Source organism: Pseudophryne corroboree, chromosome 2, assembly GCF_028390025.1.
Source record: "Pseudophryne corroboree isolate aPseCor3 chromosome 2, aPseCor3.hap2, whole genome shotgun sequence".
NCBI lineage: Eukaryota > Metazoa > Chordata > Amphibia > Anura > Myobatrachidae > Pseudophryne > Pseudophryne corroboree.
In genome coordinates, this window is record NC_086445.1 from 375,288,078 (window position 1) to 375,304,383 (window position 16,306).

The 16,306-nt window shown below is 47.1% G+C and overlaps 1 protein-coding gene across 2 annotated transcripts in view; it reads right to left on the bottom strand.

The window, feature by feature from the left end:
* The window catches only part of NEPRO (nucleolus and neural progenitor protein), a 100,035-nt gene that overhangs the window by 37,425 nt on the left and 46,304 nt on the right, over window positions 1–16,306 (bottom strand). For both annotated transcript variants that reach the window (XM_063953201.1, XM_063953200.1), the window contains exons 3-5: window positions 12,175–12,251; window positions 5,814–5,945; window positions 4,300–4,377 (exon numbers count right to left, since the gene is read on the bottom strand). In XM_063953201.1, coding sequence (XP_063809271.1) covers window positions 4,300–4,377; window positions 5,814–5,945; window positions 12,175–12,221 — 257 coding nt within the window. In that variant the 5' untranslated portion in view covers window positions 12,222–12,251. The remainder of the gene's footprint in view (window positions 1–4,299; window positions 4,378–5,813; window positions 5,946–12,174; window positions 12,252–16,306) is intronic.

A 16,306-nucleotide genomic window follows, 5' to 3' on the forward strand; every position in this document is an offset into this window, starting at 1 on the left:
ATTGCCCTCCTGCTTCTTGTGCCACCCTGTCTGTTTACGTGGGTGACTGCCGTGATGTTGTCCGACTGGATCAACACCGGCTGACCTTGAAGCAGAGGTCTTGCTAAGCTTAGAGCATTGTAAATGGCCCTTAGCTTCAGGATATTTATGTGAAGTGATGTCTCCAGGCTTGACCATAAGCCCTGGAAATTCCTTCCCTGTGTGACTGCTCCCCAGCCTCGCAGGCTGGCATCCGTGGTCACCAGGACCCAGTCCTGAATGCCGAATCTGCGGCCCTCTAGAAGATGAGCACTCTGCAACCACCACAGGAGGGACACCCTTGTCCTTGGTGACAGGGTTATCCGCTGATGCATCTGAAGATGCGACCCGGACCGTTTGTCCAGCAGGTCCCACTGGAAAGTTCTTGCGTGGAATCTGCCGAATGGAATTGCTTCGTAGGAAGCCACCATTTTACCCAGAACCCTTGTGCATTGATGCACTGAGACTTGGCTCGGTTTTAGGAGGTTCCTGACTAGCTCGGATAACTCCCTGGCTTTCTCCTCCGGGAGAAAAGCCTTTTTCTGGACTGTGTCCAGGATCATCCCTAGGAACAGAAGACAAGTCGTCGGAACCAGCTGCGATTTTGGAATATTGAGAATCCAATCGTGCTGCCGCAACACTACCTGAAATAGTGCTACACCGACCTCCAACTGTTCCCTGGATCTTACCCTTATCAGGGAATCGTCCAAGTAAAGGATAACTAAAATTCCCTTCCCTCGAAGGAATATCATCATTTCGGCCATTACCTTGGTAAAGACCCGGGGTGCCGTGGACCATCCATACGGCAGCGTCTGAACTGATAGTGACAGTTCTGTACCATAAACCTGAGGTACCCTTGATGAGAAGGGTAAATTTTGACATGAAGGTAAGCATCCTTGATGTCCCGAGACATCATGTAGTCCCCTTCTTCCAGGTTCGCAATCACTGCTCTGAGTGACTCAATCTTGAATTTGAACCTCTGTATGTAAGTGTTCAAAGATTTTAGATTTAGAATCGGTCTCACCGAGCCGTCCGGCTTCGGTACCACAACGGTGTGGAATAATACCCCGTTCCCCTGTTGCAGGAGGGGTACCTTGTTATCACCTGCTGGGAATACAGCTTGTGAATGGCTTCCAAAACAGTCTCCCTGAAGGAGTCATCGGTAAAGCCGACTTTAGGAAACGGCGAGGTGGAGACGTCTCGAATTCTAACTTGTACCCCTGAGATATCACCTGAAGGATCCAGGGGTCTACTTGCGAGTGAGCCCACTGCGCGCTGAAATTCATTGAGACGGGCCCCCCACCGTGCCTGATTCTGCTTGTAAAGCCCCAGCGTCATACTGAGGGCTTGGCAGAGGCGGGAGAGGGTTTCTGTTCCTGGGAACTGGCTGATATCTGCAGCCTTTTTCCTCTCCCTCTGTCACGGGGCAGAAATGAGGAATCTTTTGCCCGCTTGTCCACGAAAAGACTGCGCCTGATAATACGGCGTCTTCTCATGTTGAGAGGCGACCTGGGGTACAAACGTGGATTTCCCAGCTGTTGCCGTGGCCACCAGGTCTGAAAGACCGACCCCAAATAACTCCTCCCTTTAATAAGGCAATACTTCCAAATGCCGTTTGGAATACGCATCACCTGACCACTGACGTGTCCATAACCCTCTACTGGTAGAAATGGACAACGCACTTAGACTTGATGCCAGTCGGCAAATATTCCGCTGTGCATCACGCATATATAGAAATGCATCTTTTAAATGCTCTATAGGCAAAAATATACTGTCCCTATCTAGGGAATCAATATTTTCAGTCAGGGAATCCGACCACGCCAACCCAGCACTGCACATCCAGGCTGAGGCGATTGCTGGTCGCAGTATAACACCAGTATGTGTGTAAATACATTTTAGGATACCCTCCTGCTTTCTATCAGCAGGATCCTTAAGGGCGGCCATCTCAGGAGAGGGTAGAGCCCTTACAAGCGTGTGAGCGCTTTATCCACCCTAGGGGGTGTTTCCCAACGCACCCTAACCTCTGGCGGGAAAGGATATAATGCCAATAACATTTAAGAAATTATCAGTTGTTATCGGGGGAAAACCACGCATCATCACACACCTCATTTAATTTCTCAGATTCAGGAAAACTACAGGTAGTTTTTCCTCACCGAACATAATACCCCTTTTTGGTGGTACTTGTATTATCAGAAATGTGTAAAACATTTTTCATTGCCTCAATCATGTAACGTGTGGCCCTACTGGAAGTCACATTTGTCTCTTCACCGTCGACACTGGAGTCAGTATCCGTGTCGGCGTCTATATCTGCCATCTGAGGTAACGGGCGCTTTAGAGCCCCTGACGGCCTATGAGACGTCTGGACAGGCACAAGCTGAGTAGCCGGCTGTCTCATGTCAACCACTGTCTTTTATACAGAGCTGACACTGTCACGTAATTCCTTCCAACAGTTCATCCACTCAGGTGTCGACCCCCTAGGGGGTGACATCACTATTACAGGCAATCTGCTCCGTCTCCACATCATTTTTCTCCTCATACATGTCGACACAAATGTACCGACATACAGCACACACACAGGGAATGCTCTGATAGAGGACAGGACCCCACTAGCCCTTTGGGGAGACAGAGGGAGAGTTTGCCAGCACACACCAGAGCGCTATATATATATATACAGGGATAACCTTATATAAGTGTTTTTCCCCTTATAGCTGCTGTATATTTAATACTGCGCGTAATTAGTGCCCCCCCTCTCTTTTATAACCCTTTCTGTAGTGTAGTGACTGCAGGGGAGAGACAGGGAGCTTCCCTCCAACGGAGCTGTGAGGGAAAATGGCGCCAGTGTGCTGAGGAGATAGGCTCCGCCCCCTTATCGGCGGCCTTATCTCCCGTTTTTTTATGTATTTTGGCAGGGGTTAAATGCATCCATATAGCCCAGGAGCTATATGCGATGCATTTTTTTGCCATCCAAGGTGTTTATTATTGCGTCTCAGGGCGCTCCCCCCCAGCGCCCTGCACCCTCAGTGACCGGAGTGTGAAGTGTGCTGAGAGCAATGGCGCACAGCTGCAGTGCTGTGCGCTACCTTGTTGAAGACAGGACGTCTTCTGCCGCCGATTTTCCGGACCTCTTCTGCCTTCTGGCTCTGTAAGGGGGCCGGCGGCGCGGCTCTGGGACCCATCCAAGCTGGGCCTGTGATCGTCCCTCTGGAGCTAATGTCCAGTAGCCTAAGAAGCCCAATCCACTCTGCACGCAGGTGAGTTCGCTTCTTCTCCCCTTAGTCCCTCGATGCAGTGAGCCTGTTGCCAGCAGGTCTCACTGAAAATAAAAAACCTAAACTAAAACTTTCACTAAGAAGCTCAGGAGAGCCCCTAGTGTGCACCCTTCTCGTTCGGGCACAGAAATCTAACTGAGGCTTGGAGGAGGGTCATAGGGGGAGGAGCCAGTGCACACCAGATAGTCCTAAAGCTTTCTTTAGATGTGCCCAGTCTCCTGCGGAGCTGCTAATCCCCATGGTCCTTACGGAGTCCCCAGCATCCACTTAGGACGTTAGAGAAAAACCTGTTCAAGGTGCAAATGAATGAGACTAAGTAGAGCATGTTTGTATACAACCAGTGTAAAGCACCAATTATCCTTACTACAATAGGAATGTGTCTATTTATACTACGCATATAGGAGGTCATTCAGATCGGATTGCTCCTGTGCGTTTACGCACAGCGGGCGATCAGATCTGAACTGCCCATGCACCGCAATGCACTGGCGCATCACACAACAGCAACAGGCATCAGCGCCTATCAATGGGATGGTTAGAAAAATCCGAACGCACGGGCAATCGCCAGGTGATTGACAAGAAGAGGCCGTTTGTGGGTGGCAACTGACCGTTTTCCAAGAGTGTCCGGAAAAACACAGACGGAATCAGGCGTTTTCTGGGAGGGTGTTTGATGTCAGCTCCGGCCCCGATCAGCAGTATTCAATCGCACAGGAAGAGTAAGTCTTGGGCTGAGCGGAGACTGCACACACTGATTTTTGTGCAGCTCTGCAACAGAAGCGATTGCACACTTGCACAGTGATTTTCTCCTCCCCCTGTAGGCAGCGACTATCTGATCGAACGCAGCCCAGCCATCAGATCTGAATTACCCCCATAATCACTAAAACTCATTAATATGTATAACTTCCCAAAATATAGGGTTGTGCAGGAACGTAGGAAGGGTGAACTCATAAAAAAAACTAAACATCTTTAACTTACAATACACATAACGTGTATATTTGTGTCACTATGTACATACCATAATCGGCTAAGCAATCCCAACAGAACAACATTTAGGACCATAAACTCCTGTAAATTCAGGTGCTGCAGACATAAACTGTTCAAGAAGTTTAAGGGAAAATATCAGGATTTGAATACAATAAAATTGTATTTTGTGGTGAACAGTTACCGACATAAATGTACTTAAGCATATATTCAGGTACACATAAAAAGCATATTCAATTGTTTTTTGTTTAGTACTCTATTTCACACACTTTTCTAACTTCCTAAGTAAATCACTTTGTTGTTAGATCTCAAAAAAACCCAACAGATTTGCAGCTGTTAGCAGGACATGCAAATCTTCATACGTATCAGTACTGCTATGTCTACGATCCCTGTAAATCGGAGACGGCACGTCCTTTTAATAATAACCCTCTAGTGTAGCACTTTGCTGTATTTCCCACCTTTGGATACTCATGAATTACTTGAGAAACATCCCATGATCTTTCAGGCAGTGCACTAATAAACTGGACCTCTCCTAGGGATTCAGCTCTCTATGGTGGCACGAGTGTACTGATCACCTGATCTCATAGACACTGCCACTTCTGCTACACATAACCGGTCATTGCCGATTCCAATAAACCTACTCTGACCTCCATGTTAAACCCAGCCAGGCTATCATTTGTGATCTGAACTTGTCTCTGTAAACAGGGTAACGGAATGATATTGTAGTCCGAAACCCCCTAGTGATACAGAACTGCTGTTCCGGCCCTTCATAAGTTATACAGGTTGACCAAACGCAAAGGCACATGTCGCTGCTTCATTTCTGCAGCTTTTTTTCTTTTCTTTTTTTTTACCCTTTACATACATTAATTTTTTTTGATCGTCCATCTCTACAACAGTTAACTTTAATTAGCTACAAAATTATGGTGTCTGAATATTTTTGATGACCCTTACTTTTACATAACGAGTATACACTAGGAACGGACTAAATTAGTGCAATGATTATTCCTACACAGGCTTAACCAGAGATCAAATGCTGCATAGCCAAATTTCATATTTTAATCCCTTACATTAATGCTATATGCAAGGCAAACAAAATCTATGGTTCAGAAATGTTATTAACAATATTTGATCATTTTGACGACTCATTAATTGGAACTGTGACTGACGAGTGTGTGGGCAAATTAAGCATTCATGTTTCTGCACAAGCAGAAAAACCTATCCTATCACCCTATTTAATAATTAGGTTGTGCCATCAGCATACAGAAAACTGTTGCATGCAATGCTGTTTACTCTGACGGTTAGAGCCTCCTGCAAATGTCCAACATTATGTAATGACCTCCATAACTTCTGCAGAAAAATGTCAGTCATGTGCATTTTGTAAATAAATGTGTAGCCTGATAAGATCCACCTTCTTTTACAGCCAGAACAGTAAATAGTTGTTACACGCAAGGTTGAAATAGTGCATTTTACATTGTCACACCTAGTTTGTGCCCCACTTTCTATAGGTTTCCTTATTATGTGCAACTAGAAGCAACATAGAAAGGATACTGAAAGGCCTTGCAGCAGCAATCCAAGAGACGGAGCAATAATTTGCAGGCGCCCAGAATCTTCATAGATCCTAGTTCCATAATAGGCTGACTCGGCAGAGAGCAATACTGTGTGTCGTCTAGTTCAGTATTCCTAAACAAATAAAACATTGAAGGTTACGCTTCACATCATATACAGCTCTAGGCATATAAAACTTGCAAAGAAAGAAACTATTCCACACTACTTTATAACCTAGTAAACATCAATACAGTAAACATTTGTAAAAGAAAATAAGATTTTACTTACCGGTAAATCTATTTCTCGTAGTCCGTAGTGGATGCTGGGGACTCCGTAAGGACCATGGGGAATAGACGGGCTCCGCAGGAGACAGGGCACTTTAAGAAAATTAGGATACTGGTGTGCACTGGCTCCTCCCTCTATGTCCCTCCTCCAGACCTCAGTTAAGGAAACTGTGCCCGGAAGACCTGACAGTACAAGGAAAGGATTTTGGAATCCAGGGTAAGACTCATACCAGCCACACCAATCACACCGTATAACTCGTGATAAACTTACCCAGTTAACAGTATGAACAACAACAGAGCATCAGATAACCCTGATGCAACCATAACATAACCCTTATTTAAGCAATAACTATATACAAGCATTGCAGACGAAGTCCGCACTTGGGACGGGCGCCCAGCATCCACTACGGACTACGAGAAATAGATTTACCGTTAAGTAAAATCTTATTTTGTCTAACGTCCTAGTGGATGCTGGGGACTCCGTAAGGACCATGGGGATTATACCAAAGCTCCCAAACAGGCGGGAGAGTGCGGATGACCCTGCAGCACCGAATGAGCAAACACAAGGTCCTCCTCAGCCAAGGTATCAAACTTGTAGAACTTTGCAAAAGTGTTTGAACCTGACCAAGTAGCCTCTCGGCAAAGCTGTAATGCCGGGACCCCTCGGGCAGTCGCCCAAGTAGAGCCCACCTTCCTTGTGGAGTGAGCTTTTACTCATTTTGGAAGCGGTAATCCAGCCGCAGAATGAGCCTGCTGAATCGTGTTACAGATCCAGCGAGCAATAGTTTGCTTTGAAGCAGGAGCACCCAGCTTCTTGGATGCATACAGGATAAACAGCGACTCAGTTTTCCTGACTCTAGCCGTTCTGGCTAAATAAACCTTCAAAGCCCTGACTACATCTAGTAACTTGGAATCCTCCAAGTCACGAGTAGCCACAGGCACCACAATAGGTTGGTTCATATGAAAAGATGACACCACTTTTGGCAGAAATTGCGGACAAGTCCGCAATTCTGCCCTGTCCATATGGAAAACCAGATAAGGGCTTTTATGTGACAAAGCCGCCAATTCTGACACACACCTAGCCGAAGCCAAGGCTAATAGCATGACCACCTTCCATGTGAGATATTTTAACTCCACGGTTTTAAGTGGCTCAAACCAGTGTGATTTCAGGAAACTCAACACCACGTTAAGATCCCAAGGTGCCACTGGAGGCACAAACGGGGGCTGAATATGCTGCACTCCCTTTACAAACGTCTGAACTTCAGGAAGAGAAGCCAGTTCTTTTTGAAAGAAAATGGATAGGTCCGAAATCTGGACCTTAATGGACCCCAATTTTAGGCCCAAAGTCACTCCCGACTGTAGGAAGTGAAGGAAACGGCCCAGCTGGAATTCCTCTGTAGGGGCATTCCTGGCCTCACACCAAGCAACATATTTTCGCCATATAGGGTGATAATGTTTAGCCGTCACGTCCTTCCTAGCCTTTATCAGAGTAGGAATAACCTCATCCGGAATGCCTTTTTCTGCTAGGATCCGGCGTTCAACCGCCATCCTGTCAAACGCAGCCGCGGTAAGTCTTGGAACAGATAGGGTCCCTGTTGCAACAGATCCTGTCTTAGAGGCAGAGGCCATGGGTCCTCTGTGAGCATTTCTTGCAGTTCTGGATACCAGGTCCTTCTAGGCCAATCCGGAACAATGAGTATTGTTCTCACTCCTCTTTTTCTTATGATTCTCAGCACCTTGGGTATGAGTGGAAGAGGAGGAAACACATAAACCGACTGGAACACCCACGGTGTCACTAGTGCGTCTACAGCTATCGCCTGAGGGTCTCTTGACCTGGCGCAATACCTCTGTAGCTTTTTGTTGAGGCGGGATGCCATCATGTCCACCTGTGGCAGTTCCCATCGCCTTGCAATCTGCGTGAAGACTTCGTGATGAAGTCCCCACTCTCCCGGGTGGAGGTCGTGCCTGCTGAGGAAGTCTGCTTCCCAGTTGTCCACTCCCGGAATGAACACTGCTGACAGTGCTCGTACGTGATTCTCCGCCCATCGAAGAATTCTGGTGGCTTCCGCCATCGCCACCCTGCTCCTTGTGCCGCCTTGGCGGTTTACATGAGCCACTGCGGTGATGTTGTCTGATTGAATCAGCACCGATTGGTTGCGAAGCAGGGTCTCCGCGTGACTTAGGGCGTTGTATATGGCCCTTAGTTCCAGGATATTGATGTGAAGGCAATACTCCTGACTTGACCACAGACCCTGGAAATTTCTTCCCTGTGTGACTGCCCCCCAACCTCGGAGGCTTGCATCCGTGGTCACCAGGACCCAGTCCTGAATGCCGAATCTGCGGCCCTCGAGAAGGTGAGCACTCTGCAGCCACCACAGAAGAGACACCCTGGCCCTGGGGGATAGAGTGATCAGCCGATGCATCTGTAGATGCGATCCGGACCACTTGTCCAACAGATCCCACTGAAAGGTCCTCGCATGGAACCTGCCGAAGGGAATGGCCTCGTATGATGCCACCATCTTTCCCAGGACTCGCGTGCAGTGATGCACTGACACCTGTTTTGGTTTTAAGAGGTCTCTGACCAGTGTCATGAGTTCCTGAGCCTTCTCCGTCGGGAGAAAAACCTTCTTCTGGTCTGTGTCCAGAATCATGCCCAGGAAGGGCAGACGCGTCGTAGGAATCAGCTGCGACTTTGGAATATTCAGAATCCAGCCGTGCTGTTGTAACACTTCCCGAGAGCGTGCTACGCTGATCAGCAACTGCTCTCTGGACCTCGCCTTTATGAGGAGATCGTCCAAGTATGAGATAATTGTGACTCCTTGCTTTCGCAGGAGCACCATCATTTCCGCCATTACCTTGGTAATTATTCTCGGTGCCGTGGACAGACCAAACGGCAACGTCTGGAATTGGTAATGACAATCCTGTACCACAAATCTGAGGTACTCCTGATGAGGTAGATAAATGGGGACATGAAGGTAAGCATCCTTTATGTCCAGAGACACCATAAAATCCCCCTCCTCCAGGCTTGCGATGACCGCTCTGAGCGATTCCATCTTGAACTTGAACCTTTTCAGGTATATGTTCAGGGATTTTAAATTCAATATGGGTCTGACCGAACCTTCCGGTTTCGGTACCACAACCATTGTCGAATAGTAACCCCTTCCCTGTTGAAGGAGGGGAACCTTTACCACCACCTGCTGGAGATACAATTTGTGAATTGCAGCTAACACTATTTCCCTCTCTATGTGGGAAGCTGGCAGGGCCGATTTGAGGTAACGGTGAGGGGGCATCACTTCGAATTCCAGCTTGTACCCCTGAGACCCAATCTCTATAGCCCAGGGATCCACCTGTGAGTGAACCCACTTGTGGCTGAAATTTCGGAGACGCGCCCCCACCGGGCCTGGCTCCGCCTGTGGAGCCCCAGCATCATGCGGTGGATTTAGTGGAAGCCGGGGAGGACTTCTGTTCCTGGGAACTAGCTGTATTGTGCAGCTTCTTTCCTCTACCCCTGCCTCTGGCAAGAAAGGACGCACCTCTGACTTTCTTGCCTTTTTGTGATCGAAAGTACTGCATTTGGTAATACGGTGCTTTCTTAGGTTGTGAGGGAATATATGGCAAAAAATTTGACTTTCCAGCCGTAGCTGTGGAGACTAGGTCCGAGAGACTGTCCCCAAACAATTCCTCACCCTTGTAAGGTAAAACCTCCATGTGCCTTTTTGAGTCGGCATCGCCTGTCCATTGCCGAGTCCACAGGACCCTTTTGGCAGAAATTGACATTGCATTTATTCTAGAGCCCAGTAGGCTAATGTCTCTTTGGGCATCTCTCATATATAGGACAGCGTCTTTTATATACCCCAGGGTCAGTAGTATAGTATCCTTGTCCAAGGTATCAAGTTCCTCAGAAAAGGTATCTGTCCATGCTGCTACAGCACTACACATCCAGGCCGACGCAATTGCCGGCCTTAGTAGGGTACCTGAATGTGTATAAATGGACTTCAGGATACCCTCCTGCTTTCTATCCGCAGCATCTTTTAGGGTGGCCGTATCCTGTGACGGCAGGGCTACCCTCTTGGATAAGCGTGTTAAAGCTTTGTCTACCCTAGGGAAGGATTCCCAGCGTAACCTGTCCGTTGGCGGGAAAGGATACGCCATAAGCATCCGTTTGGAAATCTGCAGTTTTCTATCTGGAGATTCCCAAGCTTTTTCACATAACTCATTTAACTCATGTGAAGGGGGAAAGGTCACCTCTTGCCTTTTTTCCCCATACATATAAACCCTCTTGTCAGGGACTGGGGTTTCCTCTGTGATGTGCAACACATCCTTCATTGCTATAATCATGTAGCGGATGGCTTTAGCCATTTTAGGCTGCAACTTTGCATCATCGCCATCGACACTGGAGTCAGAATCCGTGTCGATATCTGTGTCAACAATTTGGGATAGTGGGCGCTTCTGAGACCCTGACGGCCTCTGCGCTGTAGGATCAGGCATGGGTTGAGACCCTGACTGTCCCAAGGCTTCAGCTTTATCCAACCTTTTATGCAAGGAATTAACATTATCTTTTAAAACCTTCCACATATCCATCCAATCCGGTGTCGGCGCCGTCGGCGGCGACCCCACATTTATTTGTACCCGCTCTGTTTCCACATAGCCTTCCTCGTCAAACATGCCGACACAAGCGTACCGACACACCACACACACAGGGGATGCTATATTTGAAGACAGTTCCCCCACAAGGACTTTTGGAGAGACAGAGAGAGAGTATGCCAGCACACACCCCAGCGCTATATGACCCAGGAATCACACAGTAACTTAGTGTTAACCCAGTAGCTGCTGTATATACTGTTTTTGCGCCAAATTTATGTGCCCCCCCCTCTCTTTTTACCCTCTTTCTACCGTGATTCTGCAGGGGAGAGCCTGGGGAGCTTCCTCTCAGCGGAGCTGTGGAGAGAAAATGGCGCTGGTGAGTGCTGAGGAAGAAGCCCCGCCCCCTCAGCGGCGGGCTTCTGTCCCGCGTTTTGTGTGTAAAATAATGGCGGGGGCTCATGCATATATACAGTGCCCAACTGTATATATGCTGCTTTTTGCCAAGAGGTTCCCAATTGCTGCCCAGGGCGCCCCCCCCCCCTGCGCCCTGCACCCTACAGTGACCGGAGTGTGTGGGTTTAGTGTGGGAGCAATGGCGCACAGCTGCAGTGCTGTGCGCTACCTCATATGAAGACTGGAGTCTTCTGCCGCCGATTTCGAAGTCTTCCTGCTTCTCACGCCGGCTTCTATCTTCTGGCTCTGCGAGGGGGACGGCGGCGCGGCTCTGGGATCGGACGACCAAGGGTGCGTTCCTGTGTACCATCCCTCTGGAGCTAATGGTGTCCAGTAGCTTAAGAAGCAGGACCTATCTTCAGTGAGTAGGGCTGCTTCTCTCCCCTCAGTCCCACGTAGCAGAGAGTCTGTTGCCAGCAGATCTCTCTGAAAATAAAAAATCCTAACAAAATACTTTCTTTTTAGCAAGCTCAGGAGAGCTCACTAAGGTGCACCCAGCTCGTCCGGGCACAGACTCAAACTGAGGTCTGGAGGAGGGACATAGAGGGAGGAGCCAGTGCACACCAGTATCCTAATTCTTTCTTAAAGTGCCCTGTCTCCTGCGGAGCCCGTCTATTCCCCATGGTCCTTACGGAGTCCCCAGCATCCACTAGGACGTTAGAGAAAAATATTAATTGCAATCAGAGGAATTAGGTCACGCGTGAATGCACTGTGAGTAATAGGCAAAAGAACAGATTATTATTTTTTTAAATGTCTGCATTATGTAGTAAATAATCCAAGTTTAAAAAGTTGTCAAGTAAGCCACCCTGTGTAATAGCAGAGACAAACAACTTGCGTGTATACTGCAACTTTGGAACCACAAAACACTGTGGTTCCACAACATCTGGGCAGTCACAGGTTTAACCTGTTTCTTATTATTTACACCCATTAATAATTAAAATGAACACATGAAGAAAGGCTAATAGTTATATTTTAGCAAGATACATTTTATATACAGTAAAACGCATACGGTTTACATACTACTGACTGAGCAAACCACATACTTCGGACACAAATCGACAATCTCTTTTATGGAGGCTTCCAAGCCCATAGAACGGATTCGTTTTATACACTGCTGTACCTGTAGGAAAAGAAAAAAAGAAAAAGGTAAATCTAAACCAGCTTATCCCCCACCACAAACACCAGTGGCACGGGCCATCCTTTTTAGGATTCTGATGAGTGCCACTATTTTCTTTACATTTGTAATTAAGTACAGTCACACTATAAGGAATGCCAGCAGGAAACACAGGACACAGGATTCATTAACAGACGTAAAGTACAAAGAGAACAATGCTGGCCACACAATCTGCTATATCTGCAGCAATGATGGGTATCATGACTGATAACTCAACACAAGTGGCTCAAAAATAATCCAATGAGACCTTAACTAAAATGGTTTTTATTGTTATCGGGCACATTTGTAAATGTGTCAGGAAATTAATAGTATGAATGACTGGGCACTCTGCTAGGCACATCTACCCAGTCATGGGTTCCCCGTTTGCCCTCACTAGATTGATGATGGATATCTATGCCTAATACAGGCTTGGACAAATTTTTCACAAACCTACAAATCAGGGTAACTGCCTGTTTTAAATGTCATTGTCGGACACATGATACAATCTCTAAGGGCCAGAAAACCTACTAAATTAGCCACTTGGTATACACATAAAAATGTCATTTCCACTGATCCACATCAGCTTTCATTTGAGGGAAAGTGTAACAATAATGTAATAGTTTGCCATTGAATTAGTGCCATGGCTGGAAATGAAGTCGCTAAGACAAGCAAACATCCATTTGTTTCTGGCAGCTCAGTAAATACATTGTAAATTAACACTGCAGTACCTGATAAATATAATAGCATCTGAACCATATTGTTTATTGAACTTGTAAATAATGTCCATTTTCTTTTACAATAAAAATAAAATTACCTTATGATTTACATTGTCATATCTATAAATAATTTATCCAGGTTGACCACCACTGCCTTTACCAAGACATACAGGGATACATAATGAACACATTCTTCTATTACTGTATGTAAATATTAAATGAATCTTTAATGGAAGCACCACACTCCCTTTCCTCCTCTGCTCATCTCACCATCCCATCGGATTAACATAGTTACATTTATAGTGTTCTTTCTTGCACCCTGTACCTGTCGCAATCCGTGCAGTTCCTCTTTCCTGCCTGGGGCGTCTCTAGCTGCTCTGATGCTTCTAGCACACTCAGGTATGTTTCTCAGCTCTGGGATACAGACCAGAGTGTACTAGAAGCACCAGAGCAGAGCACGTCACCTCAGGCAGGAAAGAGGAACTGCACGGGTTGTGACAGGTGCTAGAATGAACACTAATTTATTAAAATGCAATACAGAACCAGCAAATCAATTCAGCTAACCAACAGCATAAGGGAGTGTTCCATATGAATCACAAGCCAGTATCTCTTTAGCTTGTGATTGGCCCTCCTGCTTAACCTCATCCCCAAGTTTTCTGCTGTGCCTAGAACAGGAATAGGTTTCCGGATAGGTAAGGTGCACCTAAGTAAGATTTTCTGCAAGGGACAGCAGTGTAATTTTAAAACAGCAAACTCACCAACAGAAGCAGCAATCTCACCAGAACAGAATCAGGTGTGCTGCTCTTTTAAAATAAACCAGTGGTAAGCTATAAGAAGGATGTGTTTTATAATTTCCCTTGTTCTTTTCTTCAGAATGCTACTCATTATTTATGGTGCTGGACTGTCTTGGCAACCAGTCATATGATAGACTGAAACACGACCTAGTGAGCAGAGAGGCTTTTAAAATTCCCTCTGAACTTTACCTGCCCTATTCTACACACACTTTGCCTGTTCTGTGCTATTCTCTTTCTGCCAGTTTATGACATACTTAAAGGGTGTGAGCCTGCAAAGACTGACTGTGACTGGCAGCCATTTTTGTTTGCCATCCAGACAGATTTCAAAAGGGGATAATGATTTGTAGAAGAATAGCCAAGACATTAGATGAATGCTTAAAAAGAGTACTTCACTTAAAATTCTATTTGGGGATTGCTGTTTAAGTAGGCTTACTGTACAGTATTTGAATATTCCTAGTATAAAACCATCAATCACAACCAAGGACACCTATCTTAGTTGTGCAAAGAGTACATGAAAGCAAATGTAATGAAGAACAAATATGGAATGTTGCATTCGGACTACAACAGGGAAAAAAAAATTAGTGGAGCAATATCAAATTAGTAATATAACTACAAAGTAATAGTGTACACACACGTGCTTTATCTGGGAAAATATAGTACTCAGGGCCGGCGCTACCATTAGGCAGCTTTAGGCAGCTGCCTATGAGCGCCGGCCACTAGAGGGCGGCATGCTCCCTTTAAATCCATTTAAAAAAAATATATATATTTTTCAATAATAGGTTAGCCTACGGGCGGCCGCGGCGAGGGTCTTGTACTAGCGCTCACATGCAGGGATGGATTGGCCTATGAGTATGAGGTTACCCGGAAGGATCCCAGGAGGCCGACCGTACTGTGGGGCCGATTGCCGCACGTGGCTCCGCCCCCTGCATAGCGCGTCCCTCAGCACTATATCTGGCAGCCGCCAGAACCAGCCGCAGCTTGGAGGAGCTCTGTCACTGGATAGTCTGTCATCTCACGTGACAGAGCTTCTCCAGTCACCAGTAACAGTTCCCGGCAGCCCCACAGCAGTGCACGCAGGGTGAGTCTGTCTCCTCTCCTGCTCTCTCTGCAACACTCCTGACCCCTTCTCACACACACTCCACACCCATCTGTTCCCTCCCCCACTCGCGGCACCCCCCATCCCCCACTTGTGGCACCCCTCCCCCACTCGTGGCACTCACCCTCCCCCACTCACGGCACCCCCTCCCCCACCTGCAGTATAATATGAGTAACGTTTGCATGCCTTCCAACATTTTCAACACAAAAATCGGTACACATTGGAAAAAGGGGCGTGGTCACGGGTAAAGGGGGCGTGGTCACGCCCCATCTCCTATACTTTCAATGGAAGTTTGGAGAGCCAAAAATAGGTACAGACCATTAAAAAAAAAAGGTACTGTACCCATTAAAAAGGTACAGTTGGAGGGTATGCGTATGTCGATGTGTGCTGTAACGTGTCGCCGCTGTGTGCTGTAATGTGAGTAACGGTTGTCTCTGTGCGATGTAACGCGACGTTGCTGTACGCTGTAATGTGACGCCACTGTGCGCTGTAATGTGATGCCACTGTGCGCTGTAATGTGAGTAACGGTTGTCGCTGTGTGCTGTAACGTGCCGCTGCTGTGCGCTGTAATGTGATGCCACTGTGCGCTGTAATGTGAGTAACGGTTGTCGCTGTGTGCTGTAACGTGCCGCTGCTGTGCGCTGTAATGTGATGCCACTGTGCGCTGTAATGTGCGTAACGGTTGTCGCTGTGTGCTGTAACGTGACGCTGCTGTGCGCTGTAATGTGATGCCACTGTGCGCTGTAATGTGAGTAACAGTTGTCGCTGTGCGCTGTAATGTGACGCCGCTGTGCGCTGTAATGTGAGTAACGGTTGTCGCTGTGCACTGTAATGTGACGCTGCTGTGCGCTGTAATGTGAGTAACGTATGTGGATGTGCACTGTAATGTGACGCCGCTGTGTGCTCTAATGTGACACTTCTGTGCGCTGTAATGTGACGCCACTGTGTGCTGTAATGTGAGTAACGGTTGTTCCTGTGCGCTGTAATGTGAGTAACTGTTGTTCCTGTGCGCTGTAATGTGAGTAAAGTTTGTCGCTGTGCGCTTTAATGTGATGCACTGTGTTCTGTAATGTGAACAACGGACATCGCTGTGTGCTGTAATGTGATGCCGCTGTGCGCTGTAATGTGAGTAACGGTTGTCGCTGTTTCGCAGTAATGTGAATAACGTATGTGGATATGCACTGTAATGTGAGTAACGGTTGTTTCTGTGCGCTCTAATGTGAAGCCTGCTGTGCGCTGTAATGTGAGTAACATTTGTCACTGTGCGCTTTAATGTGACGCCCGCTGTGCGCTGTAATGTGAGTAACGGTTGTCGCTGTGCACTTTAATGTGATGCACTGTGTTCTGTAATGTGAACAACGGACATCGCTGTGCGCTGTAATGTGATGCCGCTGTGCGCTGTAATGTGATGCCGCT